Below are 27,500 nucleotides of genomic sequence, written 5' to 3'. Positions count from 1 at the left end.
CCAACAGTCTAATCCACAAAGTTAATCCTTCTTTCTTTCATTTTGTACTAGATAACTGTCCATCTGTGGATGGGCCAGTTACCAAACTTTCATACCTCAGGCAAAATCATACATTTTTGGCACATTATTTTCAAATTGTGTTAGGATCTTCTGGGGAATTATGTTTTACGTATTGCTCTTCATAGAAAGTTTTAAACAGTTTCAAAACTCAGTGTGTGATAGACACGATAATAGTGTTCTAAATCTAAATGTGGAATGGCATCACAGGATATGTCCCAACATAGGGCAACATTTAAAATAAAAAAGATATTACCTCGCCCACCTTGTCTCTGCAGTATTTGGTAACATTTTCAAAAACACTTAAGTGCCTTGAGAGACCAAATCTCATTGAAAGTCCTTACTCACTTAGGAGCTTAAATCCCGAGTTACTTTTGAAAATGAGACTTTTAGGCTATAACAATTCTGTAAACTGTTTGGTAACAGTTGTGCAAGATCTACACTTGCACTTTCCAGAACAACAGTTTAACCACGGTTTTCCAGAGAGCCTTTGACAATGTTTCCCCAAACCAAACTGAACTGGGAAGGCAAAGAAAGGCTGAGCAGCAACTTCCTGGAGAGAATTCCTAAGGATTGACATTCTCAGAGATGAGCATTCACCCGTTCTGAACATTTTTAATAGATACCAAGTTTTAGAACACTCCAAAACTTTCCAACTTGCAATCTAGACCTAAATGAAGTGTAGGAAACAGGAAGAAAGGAGCAGGAAGAATGTTCACATGGAAATAATCAGGCAGAAAGGATACAGATTTTTCTTTCACACAACACTACTGTATTTGTTATTTATTAAAATAGTCCTTTCTAATGAAAGTTTTTTTCCCTTTCATCCAGAAAGTATATAATTTTTAATGTGTTGTGGAAAAAAGGATTAGTTGATATACATAGAATAAGAATGTCATTAGATGCTTTTGGAAATTTTACACTTTAGCCATTCAAGAGCCTATGTTCCATTTTTAGGAGCCCAAAGCTCATTTTAAAAAAGGATTTATGAAAATAGCTTTGGGCTCCTAAATCATTTAGGTGTTGCAACACTAAGCACGGCAGTGCCTAAATACCTTTTAAAAGATCTAGGCCTTAGTCGAATTGAATGAAAGGCAATGGAACTTAGGCTCCTGAGTGAGTTAGATGCTTTTAAAAAACAGGATTTGAGTACTTTGGAAAATGTTGTCCACAGTGACTAGATCAGAGGTCCCCAACCTGTGGGGTGCGCCCCCCTAGAAGTGTGTGAAGGAATGTTCAGTGGGGCATGGCTGGGGCCTGGGCCAGCCCCCATGGGGGGGCAGGGTGGGAGCACCACGCAGCTCCGCTCCTGGCCCTGGCCGCCGGGGCACCAGAGGCTGGCACCAACCCCCCGGGGGGAGGCTCCGCTCCCACCCCCACCTCTGGCCCTAGCCTTGGCCCCCTTACCCCTGTCTGTGTCCCTCCCTCCCAGAGCTGTGGCCCTGCTCCTGGGCCCGGCTCCAGGGAGCGGGACGGGGGGGTGGGATAAGTAAAAAGTTTGGGGATCCCTGGACTAGATTCTACAAAATCGCTTACAGAAGCTACCTCCCTTCCAAAGAATGGTACTTACCTTGTCTGACAGCTAGTGTAGTGGTGTAGACCAAAAACAGGAGGATGTAATTGAGGAAGCTCTGAAAAACAGGAGTGTTGGCATGGAAATCCTCTGACAAATACTTGCTGGTCAGGCCAATGCCACAGATAAGAAGGGACAAAACCTGGCCAAGAGCCACAGACAGCAAGAGCTCCCTAAAAGAAACAAGAAAAAACACAGACATAAAACACTCAGCCTCTCAGCCATCCAAGAAATTCTTATCCTCCTCCGAGGAGCGTAAATCCAAATGAAAGTGTTAAAACATGGGAAGAAACATGATGGCCTTGATCTGTAATGTACCTGGAGGAGTTGTCTAATAAATATTACCATCTCTTTCCTCAGCATTTACTGAAATACTTACCAAACACACTGGCTTTTGTTCATGTATTATAAAAACCTCTTGATTATGGAAGAATAACTGTGAAATTTCATGCACACAACACAAGGGAAAGATTTGGTGGATATGGGCCCATATAGTCTTAAAACTTCCTCGCCCCTTTCCCCAGGTTTGCTTGTGTGTGTCTCAAAGGAAAGGCCCAGGAGTATAATTTCACATTTGCAATACAATGGAAGTGTATAGCTGTCCCAGTATTTAGTATGTGTCTCTCTGTATACACAACCAAATAGAGAAAAAAACCCATTTTATCATGTTTCTAGATCTACATTTTTATAAAATAAAATGTATGAATGTACTGGCTTCCTTCGTTTGTTCTTTCATCTCATTTCCATTTTGCTTTCATTTCTTTCCTTCTACTGTGTATCTTTTCTTCAATCTTTTTCACCTTCTTGTTTCTCTCCTCCACTCTTTACTTTCCTGTGGATTTTTCCTCTTTGAAAAAATTCTTTTCATCACTTCTTTTTCTCCAAAAAACTTCCTTATCTGAACTGGCCTCTTGTTTCAGTTTATCCTTCCATTCCTCATCCCCACCATTTGACTTTTTCTTCCTCCATATTCCTTCTTTCTTCTGCCTCCCCCGCTCCTGTCCTATACTCCACCCTCTTCCCTCCCCCCTGCCCCGCCATGTTCTCCCTCAGCATCCTCATCAATTTCTCCTTCCTGCCCGTCAAGTCCCGTTTCTTTGTTATCTCTTTGCACCACAGTTCACTTCAACCCAGATAAAGAACATTCAAGTGTTACTTGCTTGTGCTTCCAGCTTTGTTACAGGATATTCTACACATGCAACATGGGCATCATTTTTTGAAAAATGTACCCGTGAGACGAGTTTACTGAGACCATACCCAGACACTATTTTGTCCCTACAGTTGTGCTGATGCCAAGTCTATTCCATGTCTGTGTCCTGCTAGGGGTGGGGGTGGGGTAGAAGCAGGGGGGACAGGCAAGGCAGCACGTCAGTGTGGAACACTGTTCATCTGTGATGAAAATCTTTTTGGTACACCACCATTTCCAAATATTTAAAATCTTTCAATGTTGTTTCCCTGTCCCTGCCATATCTCCCTCAGAGTGACTGAATATTTGGCAGCTGTGAAGAGGTAGGCTACAAAGACCCCTTTCTTAGTAACCTCAGGTGTCAGATTTGTTTCCCCCTTTCTCAAGCAATCCTCCTTCTACTGTGTCTTGGTGCCAGTCATGGTATGAAACAACCAGACAGGCCCAGGGAAGCACAAGCTGTTGTGTAGAACCTTCTCCCCCTTTCCCCTGCCCATCTCCCTCTCCCACACCAAAAAAAACCAAGCAATCTGACAGAGAGAGAACAACCTTCACTGTGCTAGATCCTGCACTCTTCAGGAAGTTTTTGGATTGGTGGAATCTAAGATCATGTGACATTGCACTCCATATGCTTTATGAAAATATGCTTATGAATGTGAGTATGATGTAACTGGAATATGCTTTATGCAAAAGGTGTCTTGTAAGGTATCATTACAAAGCTTATAATCTACTGAGTGTGTTCATCTTATTTGTTTGCATTTATTATTTCTATGTCTGGAGTTAGGAAAATAAGATATAAATTTGTATCACTGATGTAAACATATTAAGTGGAGGCCATGAAGGGTGCTTCAGAAACAATCAGTTATAAATGGCCTTAGTTACTTGAAAGCCTTCCTGTGTATGTGTGGGCCAGCCCATCGGGAATAGAGACTTGGGTCTTACAGTGATATGTGACCATGTCACCTGATAATGAAATCCATCTTAAATCTGGTACTTTTCCATTTAGAAGGAGGGATGGGGACCCAAAGAGACAAAGGATTCCCACCTTGTGCCAAAGCTATAAAAGGGGGTGGAGCAGGACAAAGGAGGCTGTCAGTCATGAGAAAACCCCTTTTTTCCACCTAAGATGTGAGTATGATGCTGGAACTAACAAGGACTATACCAGGGGAAAGAATAGGACCCAGATTAGGAAGAAGTCTAGTCTGTAAAAGAAGCTTATTGGAACATCTCTGAGAGTGAGCTATTACCTGTAATCAGTTTCTTAATGTATATGGGGAAAGCAGTGGATGTGATCTATCATGACTTTAGCAAAGCTTTTGATATGGTCTCCCACTGTATTCTTGCCAGCAAGTTAAAGAAGCATGAACTGGATGAATGGACTATAAGGTGCACAGAAAGTTGGCTAGATTGTTGGGCTAACGGGTAGTGATCAACGGCTCGATGTCTAGTTGGCAGACGGTATCAAGCGGAGTACCCCAGGGGTCGGTCCTGGGGCTGGTTTTGTTCAACATCATTATCAATGATCTGGATGATGGGATGAATTGCACTCTCAGCAAGTTCGCAGATGACACTAAGATGGGGGGAGAGGTAGATAAACGGGAGGGTAGGGATAGGGTCCAGAGTGACCAAGACAAATTGGAGGATTGGGCCAAAAGAAATCTGATGAGGTTCAACAAGGACAAGTGCAGAGTCCTGCACTTAGGAAGGAAGAATCCCATGCACCGCTACAGATTGGGGACTGACTGGCTAAGCAGCAGTTCTGCAGAAAAGGATGTGGGGATTACAGTGAACGAGAAGCTGGATATGAGTCAGCTAGCGTGTGCCCTCATTGCCAAGAAGGCCACCAGCATATTGGGCTATATTAATAGGAGCATGCCAGCAGATCGAGAGAAGTGATTATTCCCTTCTATTTGGTACTGGTAAGGCCACACCTGGAGTATTGTGTCCAGTTTTGGTCCCACCACTACAGAAGGGATGTGGACAAATTGGAGAAAGTCCAGCAGAGGGCAATGAAAATTATTAGGGGGCTGGGGCACAAGACTTACAAGGAGAGGCGGAGGGAACTGTGGTTATTTAGTCTGCAGAAGAGAAGAGTGAGGGGGGATTTGATAGCAGCCTTCAACTACCTGAAGGGGGGTTCCAAAAAGGATGGGGCTAAGCTGTTCTCAGTGGTGGCAGCTGACAGAACAAGAAGCAATGGTCTCAAGCTGCAGTGAGGGAGGTCTAGGTTGGATATTAGGAAACACTATTTCACTAGGAGGGTGGTGAAGCAGTGGAATGATTTACCTAGAGAGGTGGTAGAATCTCCATCCTTACAGGTTTTTAAGGCCTGGCTTGACAAAGCCCTGGTTGGGATGATTTAGTTTAGGGGTGGCCAACCTGAGCCTGAGAAGGAGCCAGAATTTACCAATGTACATTGCCAAAGAGCCACAGTAATACGTCAGCAGCCCCCCATCTGCTCTGCCCCCCCACTCCCAGCACCTCCCGCCCACCGGCAGCCACCGATCTGTGACTCCGCCTCCTTCCCCGCACCTCCTGATCAGCTGTTTTGTGGCGTGCAGGAGGCTCTGGGGGGGAAGGGGAGAGGAATGAGGGCATGGCAGGCTGAGGGGACGGGGCAGAGAGCGGTGGAATGGAGGGGGGCAGCAGGGCTTGTGGTAGAGCCAGAGGTTGAGCAGTGAGCAGCCCCTGGCACATTGGAAAGTTGGCACCTGTAGCTCCAGCCCCGGAGTTGGTGCCTATACAAGGAGCCGCATATTAACTTCTGAAGAGCCGCATATGGCTCCAGAGCCACAGGTTGGCCACCCCTAATTTAGCTGATGTTGGTCAGGGGATTGGTCTAGATGACCTCCTGAGATCTCTTCCAACCTTAAAATTCTATGATTCTAGGCTTAGACTTGCATGTTTTGTTTTATTTTGCTTTGTGACTTACTTTGTTCTGTTATTATTTGAAACCATTTAAATCCTACTTTTATACTTAATAAAATTACTTCTGTTTATTAATAAACCCAGAATAAGTGATTAATGCCTGGGGAGAGCAAACAGCTGTGCATACCTCTCTATCACTGTTATAGAGGGTGGGCAATTTATGAGTTTACCCTGTATAAGCCTTATACATAGTAAAACGGATGTATTTGGGGTTTGGATCCCATTGGGAACTGGGTGTCTGGATGCTGGAGAGGTAACCTGCTGAGCTGTTTTTGGTTAAAGTCTGTAGCTTTGGGGGCGTGGCCCAGACCCTGAGTCTGTGTTGCAGCAGGCTAACATGTCTCGCTCAACAAGGCAGGGTTCTGGAGTCCCAAGCTGGCAGGGAAAACGGGCTCAGAGGTAATTTCAGCACATCAGGTGGCAGTCCCAAGGGGGTCTCTGTGACTGGACCCATCACACATATAACCACTCCTTCCACCCTTACACCTTTCACTCAGATACAAAACACGCCTCTGTGAAATAAAGACATCAACTGGGATGGTGTCACAGGATGGCTGGGCCTTGTAATTAAAAACAGATCCAGCTCCCCTGTTATAGAGCAGGTGCTCACAGTCGAGCCAGTTAAGGGGACAGGGCTGCACCTGGGCTATAGCAGTCAGAGGGAGCACACTGAACACAGATCTACAAGGAACTGTGCAGTAAAGATGCAGGAAGAGAGGGTCTCTGAATAAGGGACTGGGGCTGGTTAAGAAGACCCAGATGGAAGGTATGTTTATCCTTTGGAGAAGGCAGGCCGGGCTTTGGACATTCTCCAGCTGCTTAGACAACAGAAAGAGACAGTGCTTTGGGGGCTTTGCCCAGTTTAAGACTGGGTTGAAGATTTTTTTTTAATTATTATTAATACAAAACTCCACACCCAAGAAGGGCTGTGAGTGGATGAGCAAAACTGCAGGCAGTTCTATTTAAGGAGCCCTGAAGAAGGGAAAACTAAGGCAGACACTGTAGCAGCACTCCTGGCCACGAGAGGGTGCTTGGGCAGTGGCCACCATGTTAAAGATGCCAACAGAAGAGACTAGTATTAGTGCTAAAGAAACCACATATCCATAATCCTTGCCACTGCTGCCCATTGATGAGATACTGTAAATGTGAAGATTCACTGAAATTTAGGCAGATCCATCTCCTAGACACTTGTAGTCCTTTTTTATCCATTTAGATGCTGCTTCAATTACTGTCTTTTCTCTAAAATGGAGGTTCATGCAGCAGCATCCTCTTGTTACTCTATGCTAGGGACCTTTATAGGTGGTGCTTGAATTGCGGAGTTAAATGCATGACATATTTCATATATGGCCATCGGCAAGCATTACATAGATACATAACACATCTACAATAGAACTACTGTGGAGGCAAGTGCCTCAGTTTTTATTCTCTTACTCAGAAAAGTGGACACACTCATTTTATCACTCATGGAAGGAGGTTAGCAATAGTGTTTTTTGCTCCACATGGTGGTCCATTGCTGGACACCACTAATCTTGGCAGATCCTTCTTTTATTGAGAGGCATGATGATGTGGCCCTCATGAGCAGTGTGTGCATAAAGTCAGACCTTGGTTCTCTTCCCCTCCAATATATGTCACCTTGGATTGATAGGCTATCCCAAATCTCACATAGAAAGTAACTAGTTAATTTGGCAGGGCTTTATGTCAGAATCATTGCTATCCACAGGATAAGCTTCAGGTCTGCCAACAGTCATTTCTGTCTAAGTAGAAGTGAAATATTTTCCAACAACTGGTTCATTAACATTTCATCCTGCATGATACCAAATTCACAAGTGAGAATTCTTCTCTTAAGACACCTATACAACTGCCTACAGTCCTATTTATAGGATGTCCTCTACTTCTAAATGTAACATTTGGTAACAATATTAATGGCTACTTAGTAGTTCTGCTGATTTTTTCAGTGCAATTGCATATTCTGTGTTGGTCTTTGTAGCTACAGATGGGTCAGTTTTCAGTTAATTCTTTGTCCTCAGCCCTTCGGTGATGCAGTAGAATAGCTTTTCATCTCTAAGTATTCAACTCTTGCATTTGCTATTAATGGGGTTGCCAACCCTACAGGATTCCTGGAGTCTTCAGGAATTACAGATTAATTTTTAATTAAAGATTGTCATGTGATGAAATCTCCAGGAATACATCCAGCCAAAATTGGCAACTCTAGCTATTAAACATCCTTAAATCAACTCTTACTATTGCCTCCACAGTATAGCTGGAATTCCCAATGGAGACAGAAAAGCAGTTAAAAGTGCAATAGAATTAGAGAGGGGCAAGAATCAAGACTCCTCCTCTGAAAGTACACAAACTTTCAGAATAGTTTGGATGTGGATCAGAATATTATCTCTAAACAGAATTCACCTTTTGAATATAACCAATGTAAACAAAACCCATGTCCCTAGTCACTGAATCCCTTAAAGCACTTTAACAAAAAAGTATCTTATAATTAGTGCTACAGAACAACAGAAAGTTCTTCTCTAACCTAGGAAGTGAAGACTAAAAGCATATAGCCACACCCTGTTGCAATATATCATGCACTCAGAAACAACATGGTCAAGCTCTACTGTTTTTGCTTCCCTCCCCCTGGCATATTCCATCTCCAAAGTAAGAGTTCTACTGAGTAGGGTGGCTCAAGGGAGAAAGGCTGAAGTCTCTTAGCCTCCTAATTGCCATTGACCCTCTTTATCCTCCAGCTTCCTTTTTTACTTCCCACCTTTCTTGTGTTTGAGTCTTGCTTCTGAGCTTGATCACACAGCTTTCTGACTATACAGTACTGCACGGGTTGGAAGGTAGGGGAAGGTGTGGGAAGGTGTCCTATAAGGTCTTTTCCATCTTTCATTTCTATTATTTTCTATTTAGAGCGTCAGCTTTTCTGTTCAGGGACTCTCTTCTACAGCAATGAACACAGTGTTAACATTTAACAAAGGATTATGAATGATTAAATGGTCATGCATTTATTGGAAATAGAAAAAATTCATGTAGTCCTTAAATTGCATCAGCACTCAAAATACTTGACTGTACAAACACGACTGAAGGGTTATGGATAGCTAATCTGTCCATGACTTCTATATCCACTTTGTCTTCTTAATTGATAGTGCTGCAAACTCAAGATGGGATTAGAAAATTATATTGTGTGCTTCCTCCATTCAGAACTTGGTTTATGATTTTGTGGATGGCATGTGAGGCAGAACAGAACTCAGCCTGCTCTTTGATAGCTGCTCTGTCTCTGCAGCATAAACATTAATCAATACTTATATTCAATAATATGCAGAAACGGCTCAAACGAACACGGAATGCAGATCTCCTGAGTAGGGAGGGCCATTCTATACAGGGCCGGCTCTAGGCACCAACAAAACAAGCAGGTGCTTGGGGCGGCACATTTCTAGGGGCGGCATTCCAGCACCGGCCATGCCACCCCTTGAAATGTGCCCCTGCCGCCCCAGCTCGCCTCCGCCTGCTCCCCTGAGCACACCACTACCGCTCGGCTTCTCCCCCCTCCCTCCCAGGCTTGCAGCGCGCCAAACAGCTTTGGACAGACTCAGTAACATCTCTTTCAGTTTTAGGGTAATACTTAAACTGTGGAAAACTGGGAAATATTTTTATAAATATCATATGCCCCTCAGTGTGTGTGTGATATTACCCTGCCTTAAAGCATAATTAGATCAATAATTAGATTTGTCAGAAGCTGGGAATGGGTGACAGGAGATGGATCACTTGATGATTACCTGTTCTGTTCACTCGCTCTGAAGGACCTGGCATTGGCCACAGTCGGAAGACAGGATACTGAGCTAGATGGACCCAATATGGCCATTTTTATGTTCTAAAAAGGTTAAAGAAACCAGGCAGAAAAGGTAAAAGCACAGTGACCTAGATAAGGAGTGTCCCCTCAAACACAATAGCCAGCTTTACAGCCATGAGGAGTCCTGGCAACAGGGCTGTTTGCCAAGGCTGAGAATCTGAAGAGATCAAAAGACACTGGTCACTGAAAAGACCTACCCTACAGAAAAGGACGAAGTTGTCTTTGGCTACAGAGTGACACAGAAACACTGACTGTGAATTAGAGGTTTGCAGTGGGGAAGCTGTAACTTGGTCACCAAGAGAAAGGAGTATACAAAGGCTAAGTCATCTCTACCCAGGGGCCTGAAGGAATCACCAAGTGTAAGAAAGCTTTATTTATTTATTTTAAATCCATTTCTTGAGGGCTGTGTACTTTTTCGCATATAAATCATACTTTGTTTTGAAGAAGCTGTTCTCCTTCATACTGTTACTGTCCTGAAGGGAACGCATGCATGTGCCAAGTCCATTGGACCTGCTGTGAAACATGGTTGGCAACTAGGGTGGTGTGACCAAATGTCCAGTTGGATCACAGGGTCCCACCCCAAAGAGAAGTAGAGGCATGGGCCTGCCACTTGAAAGAGGACTGAAAAGTGTCTCTGAAGGGGCAGCCTACCCAGAGACTGTGGCACAACCATTGAAAAGAAATTAGTTCTTTGGCTGTGGAAAACCTATCGCTTTCTTCAGAAAAAGCACCACCAAACAAATCCAAGGATTACTTAAATCCATTCTCTGAGTACTGTGAGTCCTTTTTTAAAGTCTCACAGTGTGGCTGAAACATGCAATATTTCAGAAACCCTGTGTTTTAACTGCAATATTTTTCTAAGTCCTTTTGATGCTTCCAGCCATACGTACAGAGTATGTCACAAAGAGAATGACTTCTTCTGTTAGCCATCAGTAGTACACGTCCATTAAGCAAGTGCGACTCATTCATAAGATGAAGAAAAGTAGTCAGTTTTGATTGGGGGGCCTCAGTATACAGCGTCAAAGAGAGACTCACTACAAAAATGTTAAAGATGGAAAAGGGGCTTTCGGTGTGTTTCCCCAGTTTCGGAGCCTACTCTTACTATTTGTGTTTTGTTTCTCTACCCCTTATCCCATTTACAAGTCATAATAGAGCAAGCCACCATAAGCTCTTTCCCTTTTCCCACTCAGGCAAAGGAGGGCACCTCATTCTCCACTGGTCCACATTAAGACTTTAGAATTCAAAACAATTTGAACATTTTCTACTCTCCTGTTGAATAGCTCACACTGATGATTCTCCTCCAATGATGCTTGGAAGAGGAAAGTTAGGACCTACTTCTTTGATATCTTGTTGCCAGTTGAATTCAGTGCTGTATTATAATCATAACTCCCTCTAGATGCAGCATAAATCCATTTCAATCTAACCAACACTGGCAATTTATTGGTACCAGTTTTACTCAAGGTGTGTCAGCAGTAGCTTGAGTAGTGTGACAGAAAGCCAGAATCACACCCAAGCCATTTAGTGGAGGCAGCTAGCCATAAATACATTGAGTCTGATTTATGGTGTTTTGAAAGAGATACAAGCAAATAATTCTTTATAAACTCTATCCTCATCCCAGGATAATCTCAATATCATGCCATTCTGAAATTTTAGTACAATTGCAGCTCAGCATCATCTCATCCTCTAAACTCTAAGCACTGCACTACCGTTTGGAAAGCTAAAAAAGCCACACATTGTGTTAGAACTCCCAGAAGAAGATGAAAGCTGTGAGATAATATCAGAATGGCTTATAAAGTAGAATAATTCACAAGGGGCCTGATTCTGATCTCTCTTACACCAGTGTAAAGGAGTTAATGCTACTAAAGTCCATGGAGTTACGGCAGTGTAAAACCAGTGTGAGAGGAGAAGGCAGTCCAAGCCTGGAACAGGAAGCCATTTTATTCTGCTTAAAACTTCTGTGATTGCAGTTGATATGTGCTGGTTTTTTTCTTTGCTACTTTGACATACTGGTGTTTCTATAATTGTTTCCCCCTCTCCCCCCAGTTATCAGTCATGTGGACACTGGAAACCCTAAAGGCAGAAATTCCAATAACAAACCACTCTAAGGTTAGCTTCTCAGCACCTGGCACGTACACCCCTACATGACATATAGCTGTTAGATTTCCTCAGGTTCTTATGCAATTCAAAGTTTCATATCGTTACAGTTTCCCAGTTTATTCTGCTTTGTGTGGCTTGTTTGGCAGAAGAATTTTGCAGCAGTACATTCAGGGTGCCAGCCATTGTGTCCTGTAGCTGCGGTACTCCGCAGGCAAGACAATAGATGGACAACCCACATCAGTAACTGGATCCCCAGAGACCACAAGCGACTGCTGGGCAGAACGAAAATGCGCTGGACTGATCTCATGACAAAACTTTGGCCAGAAATGGAAAGAACGTGCTTTCAAAACAAACAAAACAGAATGGTATGGCGTTGGCTTGCATTGGTGAAGGGACGGACAAGGACAAGCCAGACAAAGGTGATACCGTTACAGCATTCAGTTTGAACACCAACTCTTCTCCATAATAGTAAAATGCCTTTTCTGACCCAACATCAAAGTGGGATTACATTCTGAACTGCTTATAGGGGCAGCATACAATGCTAGTGATATCAGACCTTTTTTTGCTGAACCAATGACCTACAAAGGTGGCTGAAGGGCAATGTTCTCTCTAATTTTTGACAGGCCGTGTGCGCAAAAAATTTCTTCTGTGCAATTTGTTGTGCTTCGGTGCAAAATTTTGTGTGCGCGGTGTTTCGCTGTGTGTGCGGGGTTGGGGATCTGTGTGCTCGCGCACATGCGCACAGCTTAGAGCGAACAGTGTGAAGGGTTTGAATACTCAACCCTGATTATTTGGTTTGGGAAATGCTTACTTCCATTGGGTTATTGACAATTCTATTTTGAGCACCATCCAGGTCAATTTCCTTGTTAACAGATTCCCCTCTTCTCGTTTTTACTTGGCCCCATTTCATTGCTAGGTCCTCATTGCATCACTTACAACATACCTTAAAGGGTGAAATCTCCTGGTACTTTTAATCTCCAGAGATTGGAAAAGTACCAGTCCCTCAACGTAACTCAATCTCTGTCAGACAGGGTCTGAGCCTGGCAGATTGTCTCCTGACCTGAGTCTTTACCAGGTGAGCAGCAGTCTATATAATAGTTTCATAGTATGGTGTAAGAACAGGCATGGAGGTAGAAATATACTTCAGAGACTGAGTTATTTATCAAAATATTATACGGATGTATTTTGAAAGGAAAGAAGGATCTCATTTGGAGACTGGTTACCGTTAACCCAGATTAAAATTGATGAGGGCTTGTATTTCATTTGAGTGCATGGTTTTATCAAACTACCTTTGAGGGCATTTTAATGTATTAATATAAACAGCAAAAGAAAAGAGATCACTATCTCAAAAATTTTAGTCTGAGTTCATTAGGAATTTCATGTTCCTCTGTGACTATCAGACCAGCTCTATTTGAAATTTTTGAATATGGATGTGGCACCCTAACTTTAGGTACCCATCGTTAATTTTGACTTTTCTGTCACTTTCTATCTCAGGAAGAAAGGGAAAGAAGTATGAACATAAGAATGGCCCTACTGGATCAGACTAAAGGTCCATCTAGCCCAGTATGCGGTCTTCCAACAGTGGCCAGTGCCAGGTGCCCCAGAGGGAATGAACAGAACAGGTAATCATCAAGTGATCCATCCCCTGTTGCTCATTCCCAGATTCTGGCAAACAGAGGCTAGGGATACTATTCCTGCCCATCCTGGCTAATAGCCATTGATGGAACTATCCTCCATGATTTTATCTAGTTCTTTTTTGAACCCTGTTATGGCCTTCACAACATCCTCTGGCAAGGAGCTCCACGGGTTGACTGTGTGTTGTGTGAAGAAATACTTCCTTTTATTTGTTTTAAACCTGCTGCCTATTAATTTCATTTGCTGACCCCTAGTTCTTGTGTTATGAGAAGTAGTAAACAACACTTCCTTATCTACTTTCTCTACATCAGTCACAATTTTATAGACCTCAATCATATCTCCCCTTAGCCGTCTCTTTTCCCAGCTGAAAAGTCCCAGTCTTATTAATCTCTCCTCATATGGAAGCCGTTCCATACCCCTAACCATTTTTGTTGCCCTTTTCTGTACCTTTTCCAATTCCAAGTATGGTTTGAACCCAAATGTCAACACAAAAATAGGACGCTGCTGCTGCAGTATGGAAAAGCTCTTAGGGACACACCAGGAAAATGGACATCACTACAGTATGTTGCCACATTCACCTTACACGTATATACGCGGCACTGAGAAGTTTAATTGATAGGCTGCTTCTAAAACCTTCTTCATGCCAACTAAAGCATCTGGCCGGTTATCTTTGAAAGCTGGGGCTACAGATTTCTAATAATTTTCAGTCTGGCACACAGGAAAGCCTCTCAGCTGTTCTGTTTGATTTGATACTGGCTATACCTAGAGGGAGAGAGACAGAGATTTTGTATGTATTTAGTAAGTGCTTTTTCCTGTGCATTCTCACTTTTACTCCATTCTTATGTGTGCACTACACAGGGAAGAAATCCTGCAAGATGGCACATACAAGCCTCTCAGCCGGCACACCTCTCCCAGCAAGACAAGTTTTAATAGCAGAAATCTTCAGTTAATACATTAAAGCATTTGTATCAGCTTATGATAGTTTACATAAGTGATCATGACTTCCAAAAATAAAACGTTGAAAGCAATGAAGAGCAAGCAGATTTCTGTGCACAAGTGCTGTTAACAGTTAATGGAGTTGGCACCTATACTACATGTATGATATTAATCAACTATTCTCATCATGTTAATTCTCAATTATTACATTAGGCAATGCCCTGTGTAATTGTAACTGTTATAAGATTAACATTTAAAGGCCTCTTTTACTTTTGACAGTGGCACAAATAAACCTTTCAGAGCTGCAGAATCATAGGTAATAGCCATCACTGGACAGTGAAATAGCAAAGCTTGGATCCCACCTAATACCATAAGAATTTTACTCAAATATTTACATAAAACTCAATGAGTAAAGTTCACCCCTGTGGAGAAGGTCAATACAAGGCCTCTCCATCACTTAAATCTTACTGAATCCTTATTTTGAGGTCTTAAGTGGAATTTAAGTGGTACCTAGGCTTTATGCCGGTCCCCTGCACAGGGGTGAAATTCACTCACTAAGTATTACTGACCACTTGTAACTCCCTCTGACTTCAGTGATGCAAGTGGTCAGCAGCATTCTTTAGGGTTTTGAAAAATTAAACATCAACTTATTAATACTCATAACTGGGCAACATAATGAACTTCTGGCACTTTGATCAACAAGATGACCTGAAAAACTTTAGGCCTCGAATCACAGACTAAAGTTTAAGGAAAAGCAACAAAGTTACAGTGGGAAATTGCTATTAGAATAAAGCGTTGGCCACGAGGTTTTAGTCTTCTGTTTTCTACTATATATTATCTAAATGAGGAAGGATTTTCCAAATGGTTTGAGCTCTTCTGTGAAGGTCAGAGGTGGGTCAACAATTTCCTTTTCACAGCACTGGTTGTTCTGTCCCCTCCTGCCACCACTTTCTCCAGGTCATCCTCTTCTTCTTCCTGTCACCTTAGCTTTGGACAAGGAGAACTGAATCTTAGAAACACTTCATTCCTTCATCAGTGCATTGAAACCTATCTTACATGACCACCCACTGACAAAAAAAAATTAACTGCTTAACAGAGGTGACCTTGTTATAGAGATGGAACAGAAATGTGTACTTCAATATGCTTGGGGAATCTTTAGGACAATCTCTTAAGACCGGAGATTTCCTAAATGTTTCCTTTCTCTTGTATGTTTCACTATGCTGTAATTCTTATAAATGGACTTCCACTAGTGAGCTTGTATCTAAATAAGTTTGTGTTTTTTCTCTCTTTCACACACACAAGTAAATGGTGTAAGGCTGTTCACTGAAAACATAGATTTTGCTCCTCCCCTTACATACAGTTGCAGTGCATTCCCATGGCACTGGGGGAATCTGCTGCTGTGATTGCAAACACAAACAGCACTTTTCATCATTATGTTTTTTAAACAAGAAGCATGTTGAAAAACAGTAAAAGAAAACACAAGGAGAAGCCCTCAGGGCTCTTATTTAGACTGCCCCTGAATTCAGTTTATTCTAGGCAGAATCAGACATTTTTTAAAGTAACTTGTCAACAGACATCCTACCAATGAGCTCTTCACGGGAAAAAGGTAGGTTATTCCTAAAATCCATAATACTTTCAGTTTTAAAACTGACGGTTGTCTGTCAACTAGAGACGTACTGTAGATTAGGCTATCTAGAGACCAGAGCAGGACTACTTCCAAAGCATGTGAGAACCAATTTAATGGAGGTGTATTTACATATGGTTCTTGGTAGTTTATCTGGTGGTGAATGATGCAAAGTTGTAGACCTTTTGTCCAGCACAATGATGTTTTTCTTTTCTGGAGGTCAGTTAGTCTCCTAGATCTAAATGTAACTCAAAGATCTATGGTGCAGCCTTCAATTGTCCTCCTAGTATTGACGTAGAAGTCTGCCCACTGCAACCACAGATTCCACATCAAAATCTCCATCTTAATGGGAATAACTAACATTATCATTTGCTTTTCCAGTCATGGATCTTGAAATGCTTTATAATCAGTAAAGAATACTTCTTTTAAATAGGTAACATTCATTTTACAGATGGGTCAGCAGAGGGATGGAAAGGTTACATGACTTCCCTAATTTGTAGTTTCTCCATACCAAAGATAAGAGTGGCTGAAATTTTATCGAAAATAGGTACACCCTTGGGCTTCAGACAATATACTACCAGCCCCCTTAGATGGGCAGAGTTTGAGCACCCCTGTATTACAACTAAAAAAGAAAACAGCACACATACTTATGTTGGGTTGTTAACATTAGCTTTTACTCTTTTGTAATTAAACTAGTTTGAGCTGTTAGCTCTTAAAGGAAAATAGCATGTAAAGTGACTGATGGCTATCTGCCTCTTGGAGGAAATAAAGCTCTGTCACTTTCCATTGGTTCATCTCACTACCAGCAACTTTTATGCCTGAAGCTCAGGACATTATAAATACAGCAAAGTGGTAAAACTGGATTCCACCAAGTGATGAATGTCTTTGGATAAAATGAGAAATAGTTTTAAAAGTTTCCAATCAGCTAAGATCGACAGCTGCCATTTTTCTAGGAGGTACACAGCATCAGTAACAGGTGTGGGTAATTCCCAGAAGTGAGGGGGAGGAGAGGGGGGAAAGCTCACCAGTGCTCTTACAAGCATATCTCTTACTATTTCCCCTTTGCCACAACTGCATAATGGGCTAGTGCAGTTTAAAATTGTGGAGGAGCAGGTCCACAGACTTATTCCTACAAATATTAAGGAACAGCAGGTAGTGAAGGAGGCAAGCAGCATCACAGAGAGACACTCATCACTTATAAAAACAATTCCAATTTAGGTCTCAGATGGGAAGAAAGCTGGAGTATGACTGATTCATCAGGCAGAGAAGGTACGTATGACCTAATTTATTGTGGTCCTAACTACCAGCTGTGGTCCTGGAAAATTACACAGTAACCCTAGAAAAAGAATACTCCTGCTGGAATTCTGTGACACTGTGCAATGCAGAATTTGTGCAGAATTAATGTATCCCGCAAAATTTTATTTTTTCACACAGAATTTGTGATTTCCACCAAAATGCTCCCTTTTCCAGTTTTGCGTGTTTCAAATGTATTAGTTATGTATACACGCAATGTCTTTGACCACACATGAGCTTGAACGCACCCCCTTCCCTTCACTTCCACCTAACACTGCACCCCCCCACGCCCCGAGCACACCTACCTGCACCTGGCAAGGGGCATGCCTACCACCTCTGGAGATGGAGGGGCGTTGACTTGCGAACCATGTACACAACCCAACCACACACCCACACTACGCTGGGTCTCTCTTCCTCATGCTAACCACCCTCTATCCTACAACTAAACTACCACTAACCTTCACCAACCCTCCTCCCACTACAGTGGTATGACCTAAAAGTCTTACAATACACATAAAAGCTTGAACAAGACATGACAGATAGACAGAAAAGTGTCCTTAAGGACGCTACCACCCTTTTAGGCTAGGTTGTTACAATACTTTTGTATAACGACTTTGCTTAAATGAAATATTGAATTTCACTGAAACAGAAGATAAGTGTCAACAGAGATACATCAAATTCTGTATTAATATGCCTAGAAAGGAATCTAGTGTCAAAAAACATTTCCTGAATCTTCTTTATTGTCTGTATTGTTACAGACATATTTGCTGACAGGTATTTTGAAATAGATTACCAAAATAATTGAAACTGGTATGATTATATTGTGTTATTTTGACAAATAAAATATACAGAATTTTAAAATATTGTGCACAACATTTTAATTATTTTGGCACAGAATTCCCCCCAGGAGTAAAAGAAACATCACAGTGATTATGTGTAATTTCAGATCTCAATAAAAAAGTTTTGTAGTGACTCTTCCCAGCTCTAAGAACTGTCTCACACATCTCCTATACTTCCCCAAATATGAGTGAGTCAGAATATTTTGACCTTACACTTACCATTCTCTCATAAATTAAAAAGAACAGGAGATGTCACCCTTTCAGAAAGGGAAAAGATCAAAAGCACTGCAAGGAGGTGTGTGTATATGCCAAGGAGAAAAAAATTACATGAAGTAGTTAGTCATAGAACCGAGAGAAAATTTCACTTTATTACATAAGCTGCATAGCAACATAGTGAAGGAAATTTTCAGATGTGCTGAGTCCTGGTCACAATCTTTGCTGGTGCAACTTGCAGTTGCAAATGTTGTGCCTGAATTTTCTTAAAATGTAAAATGAAGTCTAAGCACAAGCACTTCTAATGACCTGATACCTACCCACAACCAAGTAGTTGAAGGGGTATGTAAAGGACTGGGGTCTATCTTATAACACCCTCTTCCTGCTGGACCCAGGTTTACTCTTGCTAAGCCAGCTCCCTCACTGGGGAAATTCTGTCTGGAGCCCTCTCACAGAATCCAGGGATCCATTAATTCCTCCCCCCTTTTATTTCAAGTCTTCTTAAGAAAACAAGATCAAAGCTTCACAGACTCTTCCCTCAGAGTCTGTACAGAGTAAGTAATCCCTTCCCCAAATCTGTCTTTCACCCCCTAAGTGCATCAACCCAAAATTTCCTGGCTCTTGCCTCAGAGCCTTAGTAATTACAGGACTTCCCACAGTCTCCCTTCTGCCCATTTGTTTCTTGGAGCATTTCCTCACTGTGATTGCTCTAGCCACAGCCCCTGATCCCTCAGCTTTCTATCAGGTATTCCAACTCCCCCCTCCGTTTCCTGCTGCCTTCTTTTATGAGGATCAGCCAATTAAGTTGCGGATCTTTTCCCCAGGTACAAATTGCATAGGTGCAAGTTTTCACTTAATAAAGAAGTGGCTGACTTTTAGAAAATTAGAGCTAATAAGTAAATTAACAAAGAGGAATTTTTATATTAACAAATACACTGTGTTTGGTGTTTTTGTTATTAATTATTAATTATTATTATTATTATTATTAGTTTGCAGTAAAATAGCACCAAAGGACTACTGATCTGGAAGGTATAATTTCCAGCTCAAGGAAACATGCCTGTGGTAGCTCTGATGAGCTGTAGCACCAAAAAATAGAAGTATAGCTGTAGGGGAGGGACCAGCTGCCTCGAAAAGATATGTACTTAGAGGGGCCAGCTGCCATCCAAGACAATAGGTATGCACTTGGAGGAGCTGTCATCCAAGACAATAGGTATGTACTTGGGGTGGCTAGCCTCTCCTGCTCATCCTTCCACCCTGCAGCGACACTATTTTTAGCACGGTAGCTAAATCAGAGCTAGCATGAGGATGCCTATTCAAGCTGGAATTTATACCTTCCAGCTCCAGTACAGACATACCCTAAGAGATTATTCTTGCCTCAAAGAGTTCACAATCTAAATAGACAAAAAAACATAAGGAATAGGGGGAAGGATATAATGTGTAAGTGGAGCAAACAGTATGATCGCTTGCAAATATCCATCTAATGTAATGATCTGATTGTTGTTACATCTAAGTCTTTTGCCTGACTAGTGGAAAGTATTTTTAATGTTTATGATAATTATTACACTCTTTTGGGAAGCTACTGATAGTGTTTTTATTTATATTTATTTCAAGTCTATACCCAATGGAGTCAAAATCTGCTCCAAGATAGGCATATGCAACTTACACTGGCTTCAAACTTCTTTCCAGCAAATTTCTGCCACCAGACATATGCTAAAAATAGGTAAAAAGTTGTGGGAGGAGGGAGGGGGAATCCTTAAATTACACCCTGAAAGTTTGTCCCTTAACTGTACCACTGCACACTGAAAGAACTAAGAGATAGTCACATTACAATTTCACTGAAGTCTGGTCTACAAAGGGTCCCAGTTTGGTAATAAGCAGCATTTGCTGCTACATCTTTCCCCAGTCACTAACCACTTCAAAGGAGATATTTGTACACCTGTGGCTAATTCTGACCTAGCCTCTTCAGGGCCCTGCTTCCATGTCTCCCTTCACTATTTCCTACTTTTGGCTGCTATTTCAGAAGGTTCATTTCTCTGCAGCCTCTCAGAAGGGAATAATGCTCAAAGTTGTTGCCTCATGAAGCTTGTGGGGAACACAAGATATCAAGTGTAGATTGGTTACAACTTTCAGACGTTTGGATGCCTAAAGTGTATCCAAATGATCTGAATCTTTAAGGCCTGTCACTGCTCAGGTTTGTTTTCTGGGGCAAAATTTTGATTCTCAGGGTCTTCTTGGATCACCTGCTGTTCTGAACACTCAGATGACAGAAGTGGCCAAGAGTCTATCTGCACTGAGCAAAAAGGTCATATCTTTCCTTTTCAGATGGGAACCTCACCAGTTATTCCTACCTTTTTCACATCAAGGCTGGATTACTACAATGCAACACCTGAAGACAAATTAAAATGATTTAATTGGTGTTTGGTCCTGCTTTTGAGCAGGGGGTTGGACTAGATGACCTCCTAAGGTCCCTTCCAACCCTGATATTCTATGATTCTATGATTCTAAAAACCTCAGCTAGTGCGGAACATGGCTTCTTGCTTTGCCTAGTGGTGTTGCTCTCAGGGAGCACATTACGCTTAGGCTTTTTGTACTGTACTGGCTTTGAGTTTGTTTTCATGTGCAATTCAATGATTTTCATGATTTTGATCATGGAATCCCTAAATGGTTCAGGTTTCTGTTACGTTAGAGACCTCAGCCAACATTTAAAAATAATGACTAGTGATTTTGGGTGTCCAACTTGAGGCACCTTAAAGGAGCCTTATTTTCACAGAGTGGGTGCTCAGCCCCTTCAAAGTGGTCTCAAGATGGGCACCCAAAATCACAAGCTGCTGTGGAAAATTATGGCCCTCCTTTCTGCTTCTGTGACACTGTGTGTAGTGAGCCTTCCAGAAGTGCAGCATATAAACTGATCCTACGTTTCTAAAGAAAGGGACTAATGCAAAATATTGCTTCCCAAATAAAAATGAAGTGTGGATGATGGTAGACTACATGTTTTTGCTGTTTGCACCACAAGATCGGCATGTCCTTTCCTCACAACATATACTAAAGACAGTCATTATATTGCAGAAACCATTAACGAGAGTATAGTAACAGGAAGTCCACAGTCAGGATTTTGTGTTTAAATTCCTATTTTATGGAAAAATTGAAAAAAGTATTGTGAGCAGGAACCAGAATTGTAGATAATTTGTCTATTACTAAAAATAAGTCCTGCTCTCTTAATAAGGAGAGCCCTTCAATTTTAGGTACAAGTTAAGAATGAAACAGGTCTAGTTTATTGCTTTCCCCTTCAGCTCCAAGATAAATCTCTCCCTTTCTCCCTGCCTTTCAATAAAGTGAGACAGCATGACTCTTTCTGACAGCTTTGAAAATGTATTACAGACTTGACACACGTTGATGGAACACACATTAAAAAAAATAGGGCACTGATCTCATTTTGCTGCTTTTAATAGAGTTTAAAATTGCAATGTGTCTTAAAGGGTTTATTCTTAGTATACATATAAAGTTCGAAGGTGACAGAGGAAGGTGTCAGCTGCAGATTTCTGGAGGGTAACTCAGAGTAACTCCTGGCCTGTGGGACAGTGCTGTGGTGATAAACACACCAAAGCCTCAGATGACCCAAGAGATGATCATGATGACTCACTTAAAATAAAATGAAATCTCTGAAGAAATAAGATGTATACGGTCTTCATGTAGGAGATAAACCAAGTCTGTGCTTTTGATAGAGTATTTATTTATCTACATTCACTACTTTCCAGCTGGTTTTACTGCAATTCCTCCACAAGTCCTCCCACTTGGGACATAGGAGTGACAAAAAATGTGCTTTAAAGTGGCAGCCGAGGATTCCCCCAGATGGATGAATCTTTGAGTGGTGTAAAAATGCTTTACATTTCTCACTCCCTCTGCGGTGTAGATGGCATGATGTGGATGGGTGGTGGGCCAGAGGCCAATGTCCTTTTAGGATCCTGGAACAGTAGAATGGATCATAAAGAAGATGTTTCTATTGCTGTAAATTAGAACAGCCCTTAGGCTGCACTAATTTATCATGGGAGCTGAATCAGGCTCATGGTGATCCTGGGATTATGGTGGACAGAGAGGTGTCATTATACCACCTTTGCTTCCTTACACTTCAGGTATGCCAACCTCCACTCCAGAACACCTGATGATTTAGTATATATATTGTCTGGGCCCCACTGCAGCAGTATATAGGCACTTCAGAAACACAGAAATAGACATGGTCCTGCCCAAAGAGTTTACAAAGCCTTCCTCTATGGTGTCTGAGCATGGGCCAGTGGTATAAATCAGAATATGACGAATTATCTTAAATTCCACTACAAGACACCTGCTTTAAATTGCTCAAAATTTTTTGTCGTACATCTCCAAAACCTAATAAAAGCTCACTGAAAAACAGAGATGCATCCTGATCACTAAACACATTTCTCTCAACCAAAGCTTCTTTTGCCTTTTAGTCACACACACAGACACATACAAATGCTTTCACTAGCATCGGCATCATCTGACTAGTTTGCTTTTTTCCTCCTAGCTTCTCATACTGAGCCCGAATCTATTTTCTGTGGTAGAGAGAGCAGAAGGAAGGCATGTTAGTCCAGCAACAGCAGAGTAGGTTGTCAGCTGGACAGAGGAGAAAATGGGAGGAAAGAAACGGAGGTGAAATTGGGGAGTGCAAGCAAGGGGAAAAGTGGTTGTATGCCTTGCCTATTTAGACTGTAAGCTCTTCCGGGTAGGGACTGTGTCATCAATTGTGTTTGTACAGTGCCTAGCACACTTTAGTCACCAGCGTAACAAATTAATAATAAAAATAATAATAATTATTATTATTATTATTATAGCATCAATGCTCAGTAACACCTATGGGTAGTATCTTTTTAAAAAGAAACAGGAACACAATATTATTCAATAGAGTTTACCCTGCATTCAAGGATGTTGGCAAGAGGGACTTGAAAACTTTTAACATTGAGACTGTAGCAAGCAAAAGGATACACTGGAGGGCTGCTTTGCATGAGTCAAAGAGGCTGAAGGGAGGTGGTTCAGAGAGAGGAAATGATGAGAGCGAAGAGGAAAGAGCAGGCCTCAAGTGCTAGTAGTGTGCTGGCTTCATCCTCTGCCCCTTCACCTTACGCCTGCATTATCTGTGGCAAAGACACAGGAATTCGAGAGAGAACACGGGTGAGGTAATATCTTTTATTGAACCAACCTCTGTTGCTGAAAGAGACAAGCTTTCGAGCCACACAGAGTTCTTCTTCAGGTCTGCAAGATGAACTGGGCTTTTTAGCCACTCATGAATGACACACAGTAACTGAACTTCTTTGGCACTTACACTGTCATCTTTCAAGACAAAAGTCTGCCATTATTATCTTGCAGGACAGGAGATCCCCTTTGGGAAAGGAGGAATTTAAAGGCTCTACTTATAACCAAAGGATGGAACATCAGCCTCAACTCTGAAGTTCCTTGCCTTTCTGAGCTTGTCAGACCATTAAATGTGATTTGAATATAATATTATACGTTTAGTTTCCTATTGATTTAGTCTTTCATAGTTTAAGAGAGACAAGAAAATAAAGAAGGGAAGAAACACTCCTCTGAGAGGTGAGAGAATTAAATGATACCACTTATCACGTGCAGCACACACATTACTTAAGAGATTATGTTCAATAGGTTATATTTGCTATGTGTTGGTATGCAACCTATTTTGTTCTTTATTCCAGAAGATTGGTTAGTTAATGCATGAAATAGATTATCTTGGAATGAGCATATAGGACTGTAGAACAACTTAATTGCTTTTTTTTAAAATCGGTGAAGCACATTAGCTTTGCATATTGTGCCATGGTTTACTTGTCAATTATGCTGATATTTAATTGAACTGTAATTAAATTACTCTACCACAAATAGTTTTGTTGAAGTTTGAGACAAACTTTTGTTCAATCAGTTTTGTTTGGCTCAGTCTTCTTGTACAGCAGATTTTTTTGGGTGGAGGGGGAAAGCAGAGGGTGAAGGAGGGTTAAGCAAAAGGTTTTGCAGATGCAATTCAGATATGAAAACCATTTGACACGGCTAAAGTTAGATACAAATAAATCAAATATTTAGTTTTTTCAAAACACAGTATGCAACATAGTCTTTTTCCAGTTTTGTCAGTAGTGACAGGGTTTTCCCCTATACACCTCTCTCCTTTGGGTCAAATTCTGTTCTCCTTTTCACCTGTGCAACCACCTTAATGCCAGTAGGATTGCACAGGGGTAAGGATCTGATCCAAAGCTGACTGAAGTCAGTGGGCATCTTTTACTATCTTTGAACATCAGATCAGACCCTAACTGAGAAGTGAATTTTCACTGTGTCTACTTTTTGGAACACAAAAGATTATTTATAAAGTGTGTATATATTTCTATATATACATACCATGCACAGAACTGAGCATGCAAAAACAGAAGTCAGGTTGAAGCCTGGATAAAAATTGGGCCCTAAATATTATAACACAGGTTTGTTGATTTCTAGTACATATTAAAGGGAAATATCAGACTTCATCAAGTGTGCAATAGAATCATCTGATGTGCAGAATATGTTCAGTGCTGTGTTATGGTACTTAAAAATGTTTACTTCTTTTGCTAATACTTGTTATGTACATTCAAGGATGTTTGAGAGCTATCAACAGAGGAGATGAGAGACATTAATCTTATAACTAACTGTGTGCTTGTATTTAATTTATATGGTTTTATTATTTAGTACCTATGTCAATCACTTAATTTGCCTGCAAATCATTTTCTCATACAATTTTAATGAAAGATGCTATGCAGAAATCCATCAAATTATTGAAATTAGAGCTGGGAAAGGCCCATTTTATCATCTATTCCATCCTCTAGTAGTTTAAAATAGATCAAGAGATGGAGCTTCCACCATTTCCCTAAAGAGACTGATCCAGCCTGAGAGGTAGCATGCTCGTCTAGAGAGAATAGGGCACTACACTGTGAAGCAGGAAATCTATGGACAGATCCTCAGCTGGTGTACATTGTCATAACCAAGGATCTGCCCCTGCATTCTGTTTCCACCTCTGCCACTAACCTACTGTGTGACCTAAGCTCTCTGTGCCCCTGTTTATTCTCCAGTCTCTGGCTGTTTGTCTATTTAGGCTGTAAACTACTTGAGGCAGGGACCATCTTATTATGTGTCTGTGTAGTACTTTGTATGTTTGGGCTTCTAGGATGAATCTGATACATATAATACTAAAACTCACTGTCCAGAAACCTCTCCTGATATTTAGTCTACATTTTCTTTTTGTAATTTAACTTTATGTACCCTCTCAGTTATCACTTAGCTTTGTTTTGTGTTTAGGATATTTTTCTCAACATATAATTACTGATGTTTTCGCCAAGAGAATTCTAACTTTCTTATTTCCTGCCTGTATTCCTAATCTTTCATGGTTGTTTTGCAATATTTCGGTGTCCTGCCACCACAAATATCATTAATTTATATGTAAATTACACAACTAGAGGTAGGTAAAGCCCTTACTTAAGGCATGTGATTTGGGATTCTCATGCTAAAAGGACATACAGGCTATACTCTATTTTAACCCTCCTATGTTCCTAATAAATGATCATCTTGTTCCCTCTACCTCTGCAGATGTAGTGAGAAGAAAAGCAATTTGATCCAGGGCCTGGGGGCACAGACAGGGAAAGCACTTTTATTACAAAAAGACAAAAATCTCAAAACAACCAAAGGGTTAATTGAAAGTGGAAGGAGTAGAAGGGAAAGTTAAAAGAAAAGGCTTTAACAAATTAAGGAAAATCATCACAAAATAAACTATATGTCCTTATACCGAAGGAGGCGGAGAGGAGAGGGAGAGAAACTATAACCATTCTTTCTTAAGGGTAAGAGGGGTTTTCCCCTTTCACCCATAGTGGTAGCGGGGACTCAGGCACCAAAAGCAGTGAATGCCAGAGCTATTCATGCAGAGGCCTTCTACCTCCACAATGCCTCCTAGTTACTGACTGCTCCCTATGGCAGTATGACTGCCTCCGGAGCTGTGTAGTCTGGGGTTCACGGTTGCCGTCAGTGCCCATGGAATTCTCTCTCAGGAGGCATTTCACAGTAATTGCTGGGTAGCCAAGTCCAATGAGACGCCTCATATCCCACTAGGGTTGCCAATTCTGACTGAAGCTATTCCGGGAGATTTTTTTTCCCCCAAAATGACATCGTGTCATTTTCTTAAAATATCCTATTAAAATCTCCTGGATAGTTTTCAACAGTAACCAGGAGATTGATACTGATTCTGGGAGACTCCAGGCCAATCCTAGAGGGTTGGCAACCCTATGTCCCACTGCTGTGCCTCCAGCCCGACCCTCTCTCTCCCCCCGAAGTCCGAGCCCCCTGGAGGTTTCTGCCAAGGCAGGGAAAGGAGCACTTCCATTGCCCTGATTTTCTGTTTTATGCATCTTTGTGCTTTCTCTCTTTTAAGGCTTCACTGGCACAGCTTATGCCTCACACTCCATTCTCTCTGCTGCTGACTGAGAAAACAACGGTAATGGGATATAACCTCATCAGGCATTTGAAAATGATGTCCATTTATCACAGATCTCTTCCTTTTTGTCCATTCTTTTCAGCTGTCCAACCCTCCTTCTGGCCTTTCAGGCAAATTCCTGAATATACTTCAGAAAATGTGTGTTAAAAGAAAACATTCACTTTAGTACAAAGAAAAGGAGGACCTGTGGCACCTTAGAGACTAACCAATTTATTTTTGAGCATAAGCTTTCATGAGCTACAGCTCACTTCATCGGATGCACGAAAGCTTATGCTCAAATAAATTGGTTAGTCTCTAAGGTGCCACAAGTCCTCCTGTTCTTTTTGCGAAGACAGACTAACACGGCTGTTACTCTGAAACCACTCACTTTAGTGAATTTGTCCTGCAGATACAACTATGTGGCTATATTTGTGATCTATCTGCATGGGGCTTTCCCGTTATTATTAATAAACACATGAATCCCCAGGTCCTGAGATCAAAATATACCACACAGGACAAATTTACATGATAAGAAATCAATGGAGTTGTGGCTAATTATGGCACCAGTGAAACTGACTCTATCTCTCCATTTCCAAACACTCACCAGCCAACTGACAGGGCTCTGACTGAATAATAAAACAGGACAAAAAGGAACCAGGATTTTTAAAAAATGAATTCTATTATAAGGTCTTCATGTGATGGAGAATCCACACATTCCTAGGTAAATTATTCCAATGGTTAATTAATTTTGTTGTAAAAAATTTGCACCTTA

General features: G+C 41.4%; 1 protein-coding gene across 2 annotated transcripts in view; it reads right to left on the bottom strand.

The window, feature by feature from the left end:
* Positions 1-27,500, bottom strand: part of SLC35F1 (solute carrier family 35 member F1) — a 388,001-nt gene that overhangs the window by 153,323 nt on the left and 207,178 nt on the right. The window contains exons 2-3 of one of the 2 annotated variants that reach the window (XM_048844699.2): positions 23,151-23,372; positions 1,628-1,803 (exon numbers count right to left, since the gene is read on the bottom strand). In XM_048844699.2, the coding sequence (XP_048700656.1) occupies positions 1,628-1,803; positions 23,151-23,197 (223 nt within the window). In that variant the 5' untranslated portion in view covers positions 23,198-23,372. The remainder of the gene's footprint in view (positions 1-1,627; positions 1,804-23,150; positions 23,373-27,500) is intronic. The other variant, XM_048844698.2, reaches the window with a different exon arrangement.

This window comes from Caretta caretta, chromosome 3, assembly GCF_965140235.1.
Source record: "Caretta caretta isolate rCarCar2 chromosome 3, rCarCar1.hap1, whole genome shotgun sequence".
In the NCBI taxonomy this organism is placed as follows: domain Eukaryota; kingdom Metazoa; phylum Chordata; order Testudines; family Cheloniidae; genus Caretta; species Caretta caretta.
This window is presented reverse-complemented; position numbering and strand designations above follow the sequence as displayed.